General features: G+C 38.1%; 1 protein-coding gene across 12 annotated transcripts in view; it reads right to left on the bottom strand.

The window, feature by feature from the left end:
• trdn (triadin) overlaps positions 1 to 13747 on the bottom strand; it is a 303322-nt gene that overhangs the window by 23682 nt on the left and 265893 nt on the right. For all 12 annotated transcript variants that reach the window (XM_062979180.1, XM_062979220.1, XM_062979204.1 and 9 more), the window contains 3 exons: positions 4715 to 4762; positions 3212 to 3232; positions 41 to 67 (listed from right to left, as the gene is read on the bottom strand). In XM_062979180.1, the coding sequence (XP_062835250.1) occupies positions 41 to 67; positions 3212 to 3232; positions 4715 to 4762 (96 nt within the window). The remainder of the gene's footprint in view (positions 1 to 40; positions 68 to 3211; positions 3233 to 4714; positions 4763 to 13747) is intronic.

Here is a 13747-nt window from a genome sequence, read left to right as displayed (position 1 = left end):
TGAATTATTCTGTTTGCTAAATATGAGGGGAAAAAAATACCTGTTACTGTTTTTTCAGCAGATGGCTCTTCCAGGGATTGTGGAGAGAGTAGAGAATGGGAGGGGGAGAGAGAGAAGAGAAGGAAAGTAACAATAAATCTTGATAATTGCATATCTTGACAGTTCTGTCAGATTTTCCACACCCCATATGTACTATGTGTCCAGATTGGAAACAAATGAGTATATTTGTTGGATACATGTACAAAGATATATAATTTTATGGTACGTCCTACACTTTGAGATTAATTATTACATCCTAGCAAACTCTGTTGTTTACCCAATCAAAACTTTTTAGACAACCAGAAACGAAAACAGGAATGTCAAAGATCACAGAAATTTCCAGTTAACATTTGTATAATTTATTTGTAGATAGCCATTGTGGTGTACTTGTCTGTGTGTTGGCTTGGACTCTGAGAAACCAGGGAGTGACCTTGGGCAAATCACACTATTACAGTTTCAGATGAAAGTGAGTACAAACTACACTGCCATTTAAAATCCTGATTATCTGATTTGAACTGGATTATCTGGCAATTTAGACTCATATAATCCAGTTCAGAGCAGATAATGTGGATTTTATACAACAGCGTAGAAGGGTCCAGAGACCTATTGTCAGGTAGCTCTTCAAATAGCACTTTATAAAGTAGGATGGCCATCTGTAGAGCAGACATCAGGGGTGGGCCACTTAATGCCCACTGTCCCCTGGTCTATAGGCTAAGGGAGCCTATAAAATAGTGAGAGGTGTCAGCAAGAGAGAATTTGATGGAAATCAGATATGTGGGGGGGATCTCATGCAAGTGGAATGGAAGTCGCTCAAGAAAATATCTGGATCTACATCTTTACCTTCAAACTCTAATATCTGTCCCTCACTGTGCTCCAATTTAATATTTCATACACTTGTTTGTTTGGAAAACAGCTAAGTATTGGGAATATCCATTCAGAATCTATCACTATCTTGCTCAAAATTTCTATCCATAATTCTCAGACAGCATCCCTATGATAATGAGATAATTAATGTTTCATAAAAAAGTTGCCTCCCATTTTAGGCACTTAAAAATCAATCTATATTAACATTTCTTTTAATGTGAATTGTGCCTTTGATGTTGCCAAATGATCAACTCCTGCCACAGGCAATTAATTAAAGATAAATGGAAATAGGATGATCTACTAATTACTTTAAAAATGCAATGCCAATTAATTTTCTTGATTGCTATTATTATCAATGTGTAGAAAATGTAAGTCTTTCTTTAAGGGTAATGTTATTATCTTTGCATGATACAGCACAAAGATTACATACAGATTATAATTCAAAGTTAATTAACTTGATTTATTTGAAATTGCTGCACGGTCTGAAGAAGGCGCTTTTTTTTTTTTTTTTTAAAGATTCAGGATGTAAAAGAACCACGGCATTCAAGAGAACCTGCCCTTGAGCTTGGTGTTACCTCCATTCAATGGAAGTGTAAATTCCTTGTTTATAAATGAACACACACATCCAATGGCTATTGCTCATCTGATGCATAGCAAATGCCACATGATGTGGACCTCATCCTGAACACAGGTTTTGGTGTAACTCATCCTGAATCATAAATGTGTTGATTGGCACACAGTGTACATAAGTTATGGGTGCACAACTCCAGTGTGCTTCTCTCAGGAGCTCAGAACAGATTGTGTGCATGTATTTGTGCAATAGCATTTGACACACAAATAATATATGCTGCTCAGGAGAAACATGCAATGAGGCCTGATCTACCATCAAATTTGCATTTAGGCCTAATGATAGATCATAGGAGAACAAAGTTTGATTTGTTTTGTTTTTGTGGAAAATGCAGTGGTAGATGGTATGGCTAGAGGGAGAAGGAGACTGCACGACTTAATAATTTAAGAATAATGCTTAAGTCTTCTTTTAAAACAAACACAGAGCAGGATTGCTACCATCTGCTGGCTATATTGGGAGTAGCACAGTAGCACTTGAATGGATTTGGCAAGGAATCTATTGACACAACCGGTCATTTTCATTAGCCTTTCGTCTTTCAGTATTTAAGCTATAAACTGTGTTTGAGTAATTTACTAATGGGTACACACTGTCTCTTAACACATGGACACTCTGCATGAATCCTAAAAAAGGTATCCTTCTTGACCTGAGCACAGCTGCAGCTCATATTTTCCCCCCTCAACTCTCCCAACCCCTTTTAATTACATTAATGTTACAATGTGATCACTTCTTTCCATCTTACTTAATATTACTTCCATAAGGCAGTGAGACATTATATTTATTAGACTTTTGTCGCTAGGGAGGGAAATTAATCAAAGTGTCCTAAATTTAATGCCTGTTTTATTGCATTTAAATTCCACATTTCCTACTGGATTTCTTTATTTTATCTTCACAACAAGTGGGTGAAAGTGGCTGGATTAAAAGATAGTGATTGGCTCAAGATTACTGTGAGCTTCGTGACTATCTGAGGACTTAATCCTGGGTACCTTTCATCAAAGTGCAAAACCATACCTGTTACATCAGACTGAATCTATGTGAAATATGTATTAATTTTCATTTTCATATTAAAAATTACTAAAGTAAAACAGCATGACATCACAAGTATGTGTGGCATAATACTTGGTGCAAATAACATAAAATACTCTGAAAACTATCAATGGTTACCAAATCGCGTGGAAGTATTTTGATTTTGAAAGTCAAGTAATGTGCACTTATGAATACAGTTATCCAGTTTTCTCTAGGAACAGCTAGGTTCTCCAGTGTGATTTTATGATCAGCTTCCAGAGGAAACCAACCACAGAGTCATGCTGAAGGACTTAGCGATTCTAGAGATGACAACTCTAGGAATCTCTAGTTTCTCCAATGTAATTATATGGTCAGGTTCTAGTAGAAATTGACCGTAGGCCTATGTTGAAAGACTCAGAAATTCCTAGCGAGGTGTTCCTAGAGAGGAAAGAAATATAGATTTTTTATTTGTGGTTTTTCACTCTCACTGGGGTTCTGTGCTCCTATCACCAACAAATGTGGAAGGATTACTGTACTTCAAACCTGGCACAGTGGTAGTAATGGCATCATTCACAAAATCAACGAGCAAAGATCAGCATGGCTATTTCAGAGGACAGCAAGTTGGAAACAAAATCAAATAATTGTTTGTAGTTGGTATAAATATAGCGTAGTACATACTTGCAGTTTCTTTGGGCTTGGCTGAAAGAAAGAGGGAGAAAATCAGAAATTATCCAAGACTAATGAAATTTTTAGGGTGAAAATTTAATTCAAACTGTAATTATTGGGCAGATTCCTGCAACCAAAGTTTCTTGTCCAATGAACCAATTGTCTTTCTATGTATTTACTCCACACATATCTGTCTGTCTGTCTGTATATATGTTCCATTATGTTGGTAAGCCTATATTTGACAAGAGTCTGGAGCTAGGTAATTTTAGATCCTGAATTTAATTGCCTTATGGAGCAATTTTGTGTTGCCATGTGCATTTCTACAGTTGTGAATGACATAGTATAGTTATCAGTGAGGAATGAGGTTATTACACCGTAACTATCCCTGACTAACATTGCTATTCTCCTTTCACCACTATCACATAGAAGCAATTCTGATTACTTCAATATTCTTGGCAACAAAATAGAAACATCCCCCATTTTTCTTCCTGTAGTAAAAGAGAATGAGAACTGTAAATCAAGTACAGTTGTGCACATAAAACTCAGCTAAATCAGCACCTTCAAGTCCACAGGAATAATATACAATTTACTCCTGCTTCCTAAATGTTAAACACAATTTGCATGAACATAAATATCATTTACTACAAAAAAGAAATATGATTTTAAAAATGAAAATAATCAAATTGACTGATGTAACCATATTTGTGCCTAGCTCAACACCCCCTTGACTAATACGTTATTTAACATAATGTTTTAAAAAGCATGCTTCAGTGAGCAATATCAGCCTTGGCAGTCCTGTGTGAACTGTTCTGAAACTGGCTCTGTTTACAGCTGAACACATCATTATTATGGTCTCTTGCTACCAAACTTTGTAAGCCAAACTCTGATAGTAGCACAACTATCTGAAACATAGTGCTGCCTGTGATACAATATATATAATATAACTCTTTTTAAAGACTTAGCATTTTATTCGCCATGGGCCCCTTCAATGGCTTTTGTCAATAGCTAAGTGAGCATCACTCATCTTGCAAAAACACACCAATCCTTTCATTGTTTTATTGATTTTCTCCATTCTCCTTTTAATCAGCTTTAAATTTTCCCAATCAGTATGTAGTTTATTTCCATTTTCTCTTTATTCTTTGTTGTTCAATGAGGATTTTAAAATTGTTTATAATACCACACTTTTTAAAAAATCTGAGTGTGGGACAACCACATCATATCAAAATTCTTGGTGAAGGTCATTACTGATTTGATTAGAGATGAGGAAGCATTTTGTCCTTATACATGAGTAAGCGGCTTGATTTTTTTTAAAAAAAAATAAAAATAAAATTTGCTTAAGTGTATAACAGGAATAATGCCAGGCACCCAAGGCCACATTATTCTGCTGAATTTGTCAGCTCTGCTTCCGACATTGCCAAATGGCTGGGTATAAAAAGCATAGTGTTATTTCTAGTTTCTGTACAACTAGTGAAAGCCCTTTAGAATGAAAATGACAACTTGAAACAAAGTATGTACCTGTTTTTTTGTGAAGAACTTCTTTGTCGTGCTTAACAGCCTCCTGTCCTGTAAGACAGAAGCAACACAATATACGCAAAAGAGATAACTGGACATTCCATAGGCGATTCTTATAATAATTTCACTGATCTTCAGATATGGTTCATGTAAAGAGGGCACTATGAAATTACTGAATGTGACACTGGCCAGGGACTGTTCCTTGTCAAGTACAAGTTGGCATGAACAATTTGCATAAAAGTCTAAACATATGTCCATACATGGGCTTTTCCTATGTAAACACTCCACCATAAACTGACCTCATACACTTCACAAATGAAACCCAGGACAAAAGTGAAAGCCCCTTTGTACTTTGAACTCAGTTTGCAGCAAAGGAAATGTGGCAAAGACAATGTAGGAAAATGGGAGAAAAACTGAACATTTTAAAGGCAGCTGAGAAAATGAGAGGGCAGGGGATTAATCAGGATAGTAGGAGAGCATTTTGTTTGTTATATGTTTATATATACCAGGCTTGGGCAAACTAAGGCCTGGGAGCTGGATGTGGCCCCCTGGACTCTTACCTCAGGCCCTCCTCATTTTCCCTGTCTTCTTGGCATAAGGATGTGGTGACCTACTGCATCCTTATGCAAAAAGTATGGGGGGAGGAAGACACACAGCAGCTGAGAGCCCTCTCAAAAGCTCTAAGCCACCATGTGTCTCACCCTCCTCCCGGCATAAGGATGAAGCAAGTGGCCCTGTCCTTATGCCGGGAGGACAGCTCTTAGAAGGCATACAGTATTTGAGAGACCCCGGAGCGCTCCTGGTTATCACCTGTCTCGCCCTCCTCCTGGCATAATGCTGAGAGGACAGCTTGAAGATTGAGATAGGAGGATTGGGACAATCACTGCATGTCCCAATTTGGGAGGAAAGCAGGATAGAATAATAAACAATGAATAATAATGTCTTGTTTTCCTCCCAGCATAATGATGGGGTGAGCAGCCCTGAGGATGACCAGCCAAAGTAATGGTGGATGCCAACTTAATTGGTTGCATGGAATCACAATGTACTGACAATTAGGAATGGCAAGCAAATACGTTTAATCTGGTTAATAATGACCATTGATAAGATAAACAGCCCTGCTTAAGAAAAGCAAGCAACAGCAGTAAGTGCTGATAAGAGTGCATTTATATGTTAAAGCTATAAATAATATATAAGACTAGCTCTGTCTTAGAATCTGGTCTTATCAAGGTATATGCTATGTGCATGTTAGCCTAAGCAACAAGTTTAAAAGGATAAAGATAAAACATGTAAAATATTAGCAAATGTCATGGATTCTTGCCCCAAGATACATGTTTAGGAGACCAAAATGAAGTTTCAAAATATAGTTCTAAAAGTAAAAGTTATGTTATAACTGACATAGGGAAGCTGTTTCCATTCCTCTGGATTTGTACTTTGAGTTTTTACTGGGCTGCTTTTGTTTTCCATTTTAAAGCACATGCTGGTTGACCTGAAAGATCTTCACGCTGTGGAAACAACTATTCCGAGCTCAGTTCCATTGCACAGCTGTGTATGTAACTGACAGTTTGGACTTGGCCCAGGAATGAAGCAGCAGCTGCTTTACATAATGCAGTGCTTGACATATGCCAACTGAAGTTCTCTACATTTGCTATCTTGCTGAAATTTAGATTTACCATATGATTATCCTTTTTTTCCTCAATAGAAAAACAAAGAGAAATTTGTCTTCAGCAGCGTAGATGACTATATTGAAAGGATAGTTCTTTTAAGAGTTTAGAAAAGTTATTTTATTCTATTTTCTGATTTGGATTCAAATTCTCAAAATCTACAAATATGTAACTACTGGCCATGCTGCCTAGAGAAATATAGGAACAGTAACACAAAAAAAGTAATTTTATTTCATATTTCAAAAGTATATTTCACTATTTATCTGAACTTCAAAACTCTACAAAACTGTTAATGACTAACAGGCAATTTAATTTACTTCCTCTTGCAAGGAAGTGTCTTGTCAGACATAAAACAAACATCAGCTTAAGTTGAGATTGGGCAACTGTAATTTGATGGGTTCTCCCTGCCCTGAGTCCCCTCAGGGAGATAGGGCGGGATAAAAATAAAGTTGATTTATTATTATTATTATTATTATTATTATTATTATTATTATTATTATTTTATGACACAGCAAACAAGATAGATATGCTGGATTTTGTATCACAAAATCACAAGTCGAACACTTTCCAAGTGTCTAGGACTGTGTGATGTATTTTCGGATGATGCACGCAGATCCCAGTAGGGTGGCCTTTTGCAGTTGGCAGATCGTAATTTTGTCAATGTCTATTGTTTCCAAATGCCGGCTGAGATCTTTTGGCATGGCACGCAGTGTGCCCATCACCACCGGGACCACCTGCACTGGTTTCTGCCAGAGTCTTTGAAGTTCAATCTTGAGGACCTGATAGCGGCTGAGTTTTTTCTGTTGTTTTTCGTCAATGCGACTGTCACCTGGGATGGCAACATCAATGATCCAAACCTTTTTCTTTTCCACAACTGTGATGTCTGGTGTGTTGTGTTCCAGAACTTTGTCAGTCTGGATTCGGAAGTCCCACAGTATCTTTGCATGTTCATTTTCCACAACCTTTGCAGGTTTGTGATCCCACCAGTTCTTTACTGCAGGGAGGTGGTACTTGAGGCATAAGTTCCAATGAATCATTTGGGCCACATAGTTGTGCCTCTGTTTGTAGTCTGTCTGTGCAATTTTCTTACAGAAGCTGAGGATATGATCAATGGTTTCGTCAGTTTCCTTGCACAGTCTTCATTTTGGGTCATCAGCTGATTTTTCAATCTTGGCCTTAATTGCATTTGTTCTGATGGCTTGCTCCTGGGCTGCAAGGATCAGGCCTTCTGTCTCCTTCTTCAGTCTGTCCCATTTCTGAGCCAGAGCCAGATCTACTCCTTATCAGTTTTTCCTTAAATTTTGTCAAGGAATTTTCCATGCAATGTTTTGTTGTGCCAGCTGTCAGCTCTAGTTTGTAGTGCGGTTTTATTGTACTGGTTTTTTGTCTGCTGTGCTTTGAGGAGTTTCTGATTTCTGACTTCAGTCAAAGCAGGTTCTGCACTTTGCTTGACATATTCTGCCAGGGCATGTTCTTCTTCTTTGACTGCTTGTTTTACTTGTAAGAGTCCTCTGCCCCCTGATCTTCTAGACAGATATAGCAGGTCAACATCACTGCGAGGGTGCTGGGAATGATGAATGGTCATGAGTTTTCTTGTTTTTCTGTCCAAATTGTCCAGTTCCACCTGTGTCCAATTTATAATGCCAGCAGTATATCTTATGACAGGCATGGCCCAGGTGTTTATGGCCTTGATGGTGTTGCCTCCATTGAGCGTGCTTTTGAGAATTTTTCTGACCCTTTGTGTGTATTCTTTGCTGACCACAGTTTTCACATGTTCATGCTTGATGTTGCACAGCTGTAATATGCCCAGGTATTTATAGGCCTCTGGCTGGTGATACTTTATTGTTTGGCCATAAGGCGTATTTATGCCCTCACTTTCAATGATTTTTCCCTTCTTCAATGCCACTGTCACACATTTGTCCAAACCAAACTCCATGCTGATATCAATGCTAAAAATTCGGACAGTGTTGGTCAGAGACTGGTTTTCAGTTTCCATTTTCCCATGTAGCTTCAGGTCATCCATTTATTTATTTACAGTATTTATATTCTGCCCTTCTCACCCCGAAGGGGACTCAGGGCGGATTACATTATAACACACATAGGGCAAACATTCAATGCCCATAAACACATCAAACAGAGACTGAGAGACACACGCAGAGGCAAGTTAACCTTCTTCTGAGGGGATGTTCGATTCTGGCCACAGGGGGGAGCAGCTGCTTCATCATCCACACTGACGGCACTTCCTCATTCCAGGTCGTAAATTAGTTAATCTTGCCTCCCCACTTTAGTGGTACCTTATCTCCTACTTGATAGATGCAACTATCTTTCAGGTTGCTAGGTCAGCAACGAGCAGGGGCTATTTTTTATTTTTAATTGACGGGTGCTCACCCTGCCACGGGCTGGCCTCGAACTCATGACCTCATGGTCAGAGTGATTTAAGGCAGCTGCTCAACAGCTGTGCCACAGCCCGGCCCTGTACATCAGATGTGAAATTTTGTGAGATTTCTTAGATGTTTGATAGCCGAGATTTGTTTTTTTGTAAGATTTTTGACAGAGGGATCATGGCAATAATGAAAAGCAGAGGGGACAATGAATCTCCCTGGAAAATTCCTCTTCTGATGTTGACACAAGATGAGTCCACAGCAGACACTCTGCTGGCTATTGTATTGGATCACACGTCGGACACTTCCCAAGTGTCTAGGACTGTGTGATGTATCGGTGAATAATGCATGCAAATCCCAGTAAGGTGGCCTTCTGCAGCTGGCAGATGGTAATTTTGTCAGCGTTGATTGTGTTTAAGTGCAGGCCAAGGTCTTTAGGCACTGCACCCAGTGTGCTGATCACCATTAGGACCACCTTGACTGGCTTGTGCCAGAGTCTTTGCAATTCAATCTTTAAATCCTCATATCATGTCAGCGTTTCCAATTGTTTTTCTTCAATCCTGCTGTCCCCTGGGATTGCAACATTGACAATCCATACTTTGTTTTTTAACACAATCGTGAGGTCAAGAGTATTGTGCTCCAAAACCCTGTCTGTCTGAATCCGAAAGTCCCAGAGTAGCTTGACATGTTCATTCTCTGTAACTTTTTCCGGCTTGTGATCCTACCAGTTCTTTGTCGCAGGCAGGTGGCATTTGTGGCACAAGTTCCAATGAATCATCTGAGCAATGGTGTTATGCCTCTGTTTATAGTCTGTCTGTGCTATCTTCTTGCAGCAGCTGAGGATGTGATCTATTGTTTCATCTGCTTCCTTGCAGAGTCTATTATTATTATTATTATTATTATTATTATTATTATTATTATTATTATTACACAGCAAACAAGATAGATATGCTGGATTTCGTGTCACAAAATCACAAGTCGAACAGTTTCCAAGTGTCTAGGACTGTGTGATGTATTTTCGGATGATGCACGCAGATCCCAGTAGGGTGGCCTTTTGCAGTTGGCAGATCGTAATTTTGTCAATGTCTATTGTTTCCAAATGCCGGCTGAGATCTTTTGGCACGGCACCCAGTGTACCCATCACCACCGGGACCACCTGCACTGGTTTCTGCCAGAGTCTTTGAAGTTCAATCTTGAGGACCTGATAGCGGCTGAGTTTTTTCTGTTGTTTTTCATCAATGCGACTGTCACCTGGGATGGCAACATCAATGATCCAAACCTTTTTCCTTTCCACAACTGTTATGCCTGGTGTGTTGTGTTCCAGAACTTTGTCAGTCTGGATTCGAAGTCCCACAGTATCTTTGCGTGCTCATTTTCCAATACTTTTACAGGTTTGTGATCCCACCAGTTCTTTACTGCAGGGAGGTGGTACTTGAGGTATAATTTCCAATGAATTATTATTATTATTATTATTATTATTATTATTATTATTATTATTGTATTTAGATCCTTTTTAATGCTCTGCCAAGAAACTGCCATCCAGGAAGTTGTTTTGTAGTATTTTTTTTGCAGTTTTTACATCTCAAGCTAATACTTCTGAAGTTTGAAGCAAAACAAATATGAGTTGAGAAGGGAATACAATTGCTAAAAACTGAATCAGTAAGATTGCAATTTCCAAGTCTATCTCAGCATGTGACCACAAGGTTGAGATAGTCCAAATAGTCCAACCCATTCGAAATATAACACTATGTAACACGAATTTTGTTCCTGGGTTATAAATATCTTCTCCTAATTGGTTCTATCATAAAGACATGGAAAATGTTTAGTTAACCGCAAAAAAGTTGTTTTTGCGGGACACCCTGCAGCACAATTTGCTATAGTTTTTCAATTAATATCTCATAGAGTCTCAACCAAATCAACATAGTTTGTGATAGTTTCTGGAGGAAAACAACTACTTTAAAAGTATTTCACAATTAAACAGGAAATCACACTTCTAAACCAGGATTTCCCCCCGAATTTTGTTACATAGTGTAATCAAAGAGAGGACATAGATCTGTATGTCTCTGCGAACTGTGTGTCTGTGACAATTTATACAGCACACAGTTACAGAAATTTGGTATCATTCTTATTGATGACATTTTATATTATGAAATCCTAGGGTGTGTAGTTTCATGAGGGTCCTAGAGCTCTCAAGAAGTACCTCACCAAACTACAGATTTCAGGATTCCAGAAAATGAGACCATAGCATTTAAAATCATGTCATACTGCTATAATGATGTAAGGTAGATATGCTCTGAGTCTTCACAAAGGCTCTAACACCCTATGCTGGGAAAATTTTAGGGGAATTCCCAAGACCTTTTACTGGTTGAAGGAGAGGACAAGGTGGTTCTGTTTCTCTTCTACATATAAGAGCAAACTGGTCTGGCAGCTGGATTTCACTGCAGTGCTGATGATGAGACAGGTCATTTGAAAGGAGCTGAGTCACTCAGGGGGCTCCAAAGGAGATGCCCAGCACACACAACTCTGATCTTTAAACCTTGTCACCACTCCATAGCTGCCCTGCTTCCCATCATCTCACAACCTGAGACAGATGCCTCACTCTAGGATGGAAAATCCTGCCCTGAAGAAGCAGATGACCTAGCTTTTCTTTGCACTGTTGCCAAGTAGTCCCTTAGTATCAGGAAGCTAGTTAATAAATAAAACCTTTTCTGAGGTTTTATCATTTCAAAAACTCTTGATGATCTATCTGGATTTTCAGATACGGATGCATAATTTTATTAAAATGATATCTGTAATACTCCATTTAGGGGAGTCACTTTTTATATATAGAAGCAATTCTACAGTAGCATCAGAATGACAATTTGGAAAACAGAGTGGCAGGATTCATATTGTGTTATGGAGACAAATATTCATACTAAAAAACTAAATAAACATGTAAACTGTCAATCAAGAAGAATGATAGTCTTTACTGCTAAGGGCTTTGCTCAGCAACTCCACACTTCTGTTTCCACGGAACTTCTTCCCTATTCCAGGATTCCTTGAAACATTCATGTGAAGGAAGTGGAGAATTTCTTAAGGGGCTCAAAGGAACTTTGTAGTACCCAAAGATGGCAGCCAAACCCACTCTGTGGTGTTGGAATAAGGCTTATGGTCTCAGTCCAGTGGAAGTCAGGATGCAGCATGTAAAATTGAAGGATGGATAAAGCATCTCCAAATTTAGCACAGGCCTTCTTAATTTACCCTCTCAACAATTTGCATCAGGCAAGAAGAAATTGGGTCAAGCTGCATATCATATTAATTATGTAGCATGCAGCTCCCTTGCCTGTTTCCTTTTTTATAATTCACTGCTTACCAATAGAAGCTTTTTCCCACTGTTTTAACAGTTATTATAGTGATAAGTGTCTTCTGGGAAGGTGGAAGTGAGAGAGAGGAGATTTAAATGCTTCTGAGGCCCACATGCAGTGATCCTAATCCAAACTGGTTCCCAATTTGCTAGGAAGTAAAAGCAACAACATACTGAACATGTGGTTGAATTTAACACTAATTTACAAAGAACCCTTTGCACAAGTCCTAAATGAAAGATTTTCTTAATGCTTTATGTTCTACTTCCTTGTTCAAAATACAGAGCAATAAAAAGCAACATGTTTTGTTCATTCGTAATATCTTCTAATCTAGAACAAGGTGGGCAGCATGTGGTCGACTGATTATGTGTGCCTCCCCACAAAGTTGTACAGTTGCCTCCTATCATCCCCCAAATATTTGTGCTTATAGAGAATATGAAGCATATTCCAGGAAGCTCCTAAGAATCATTATTCACTGAAAAATAAGGATATGTTTATATTTAAAAACACAAAATTAACTTTCTGGTAGCTACTGATTTGCGCAGAAGAGGCTTGTAGGGAAATTGTCCCCTGAACCTGCTGAATTAATCCACCCACTTCTCCAGAAAAAAACAATATTCAAAATGAAACAGATGTCAGTTGTGTAACATGATAAATGATAGAAGGGCATTTTAGCTATGATGGCCCATGCAATAAAATAATTTCTATCAATATGTTTCAAATCAATAGTGGATCCACTAATAATCATTTGGAATTACTTATTTTATGTAAAGGAACAAAAACTGTAATAGCACCATGACAGATGCCTTAAGGATACAGTTTCATGAAAATCACTGAAATCCATGCTACTGTGCCTGCCTTGTTGTAATCAATGAAGCATACACAAAGGATTGCTTCTTTTGTAACTTACAACATTGTCATATTATTTTGTCACATCACAGAGAGCTGCCCAAGGTAAAAACAGCAACAACAATTGTGCACTTTGAAAAGAAGCACGCATAATTGGTTTTATGCCAATACATTGGTGTTTGATGTTTTCATTGATCTCTTGTCTCGCGGCCAGTAGTCACTCTTTTTCATAATTCTTCCAAATAAACATGATTCCTTTAACATTTGGAAGAATTATGAAAAAGAGTGACATAACAATATTAATTATGCAGAGATTTTAATGGCCCCAGATAGGCTTTTGCAACAAACATCTTTGAGACAAGTGAACCATAAAATGATATTGCTGAACACAAGGAATGTTTTCTGAGGGATGGAAGCATATCAATGTTAAGTGATTTCCATTTCTGTGTTCATGTGCATGTGAGTATGAATACAAAGGAAGAGAAGGAGGGAAAGACAACAGACATAGAAGTGTGTAATTATGGATGACTGTGTGCACACTATGAAAAAAACAGCCTTGTTATGTTATGGAATAATTGTTAATTCTTTTTACCTGGTTCAAATCCAAAATATGGCAAGTTGAACTGGTATATGTTGTTTAGAGGAAATATTTGGTTTGTTTATTGTATGGCTTTTTTTTTTTTTAAAAAAAGGACTTATTTTATTGCAAAATACTTTTAACCACTTTACATTTTTCATTTTTACTATGATTCCCACCAATTTATTATGATTTCTAAAACCAGCAGCCTATCCCCTCTACCATCA

This window comes from Anolis carolinensis, chromosome 1, assembly GCF_035594765.1.
Source record: "Anolis carolinensis isolate JA03-04 chromosome 1, rAnoCar3.1.pri, whole genome shotgun sequence".
Classification (NCBI taxonomy): Eukaryota; Metazoa; Chordata; class Lepidosauria; order Squamata; family Dactyloidae; genus Anolis; species Anolis carolinensis.
Note: the sequence above shows the minus strand (reverse complement) of the source record. Positions and strands in the feature narration are given on the sequence as shown.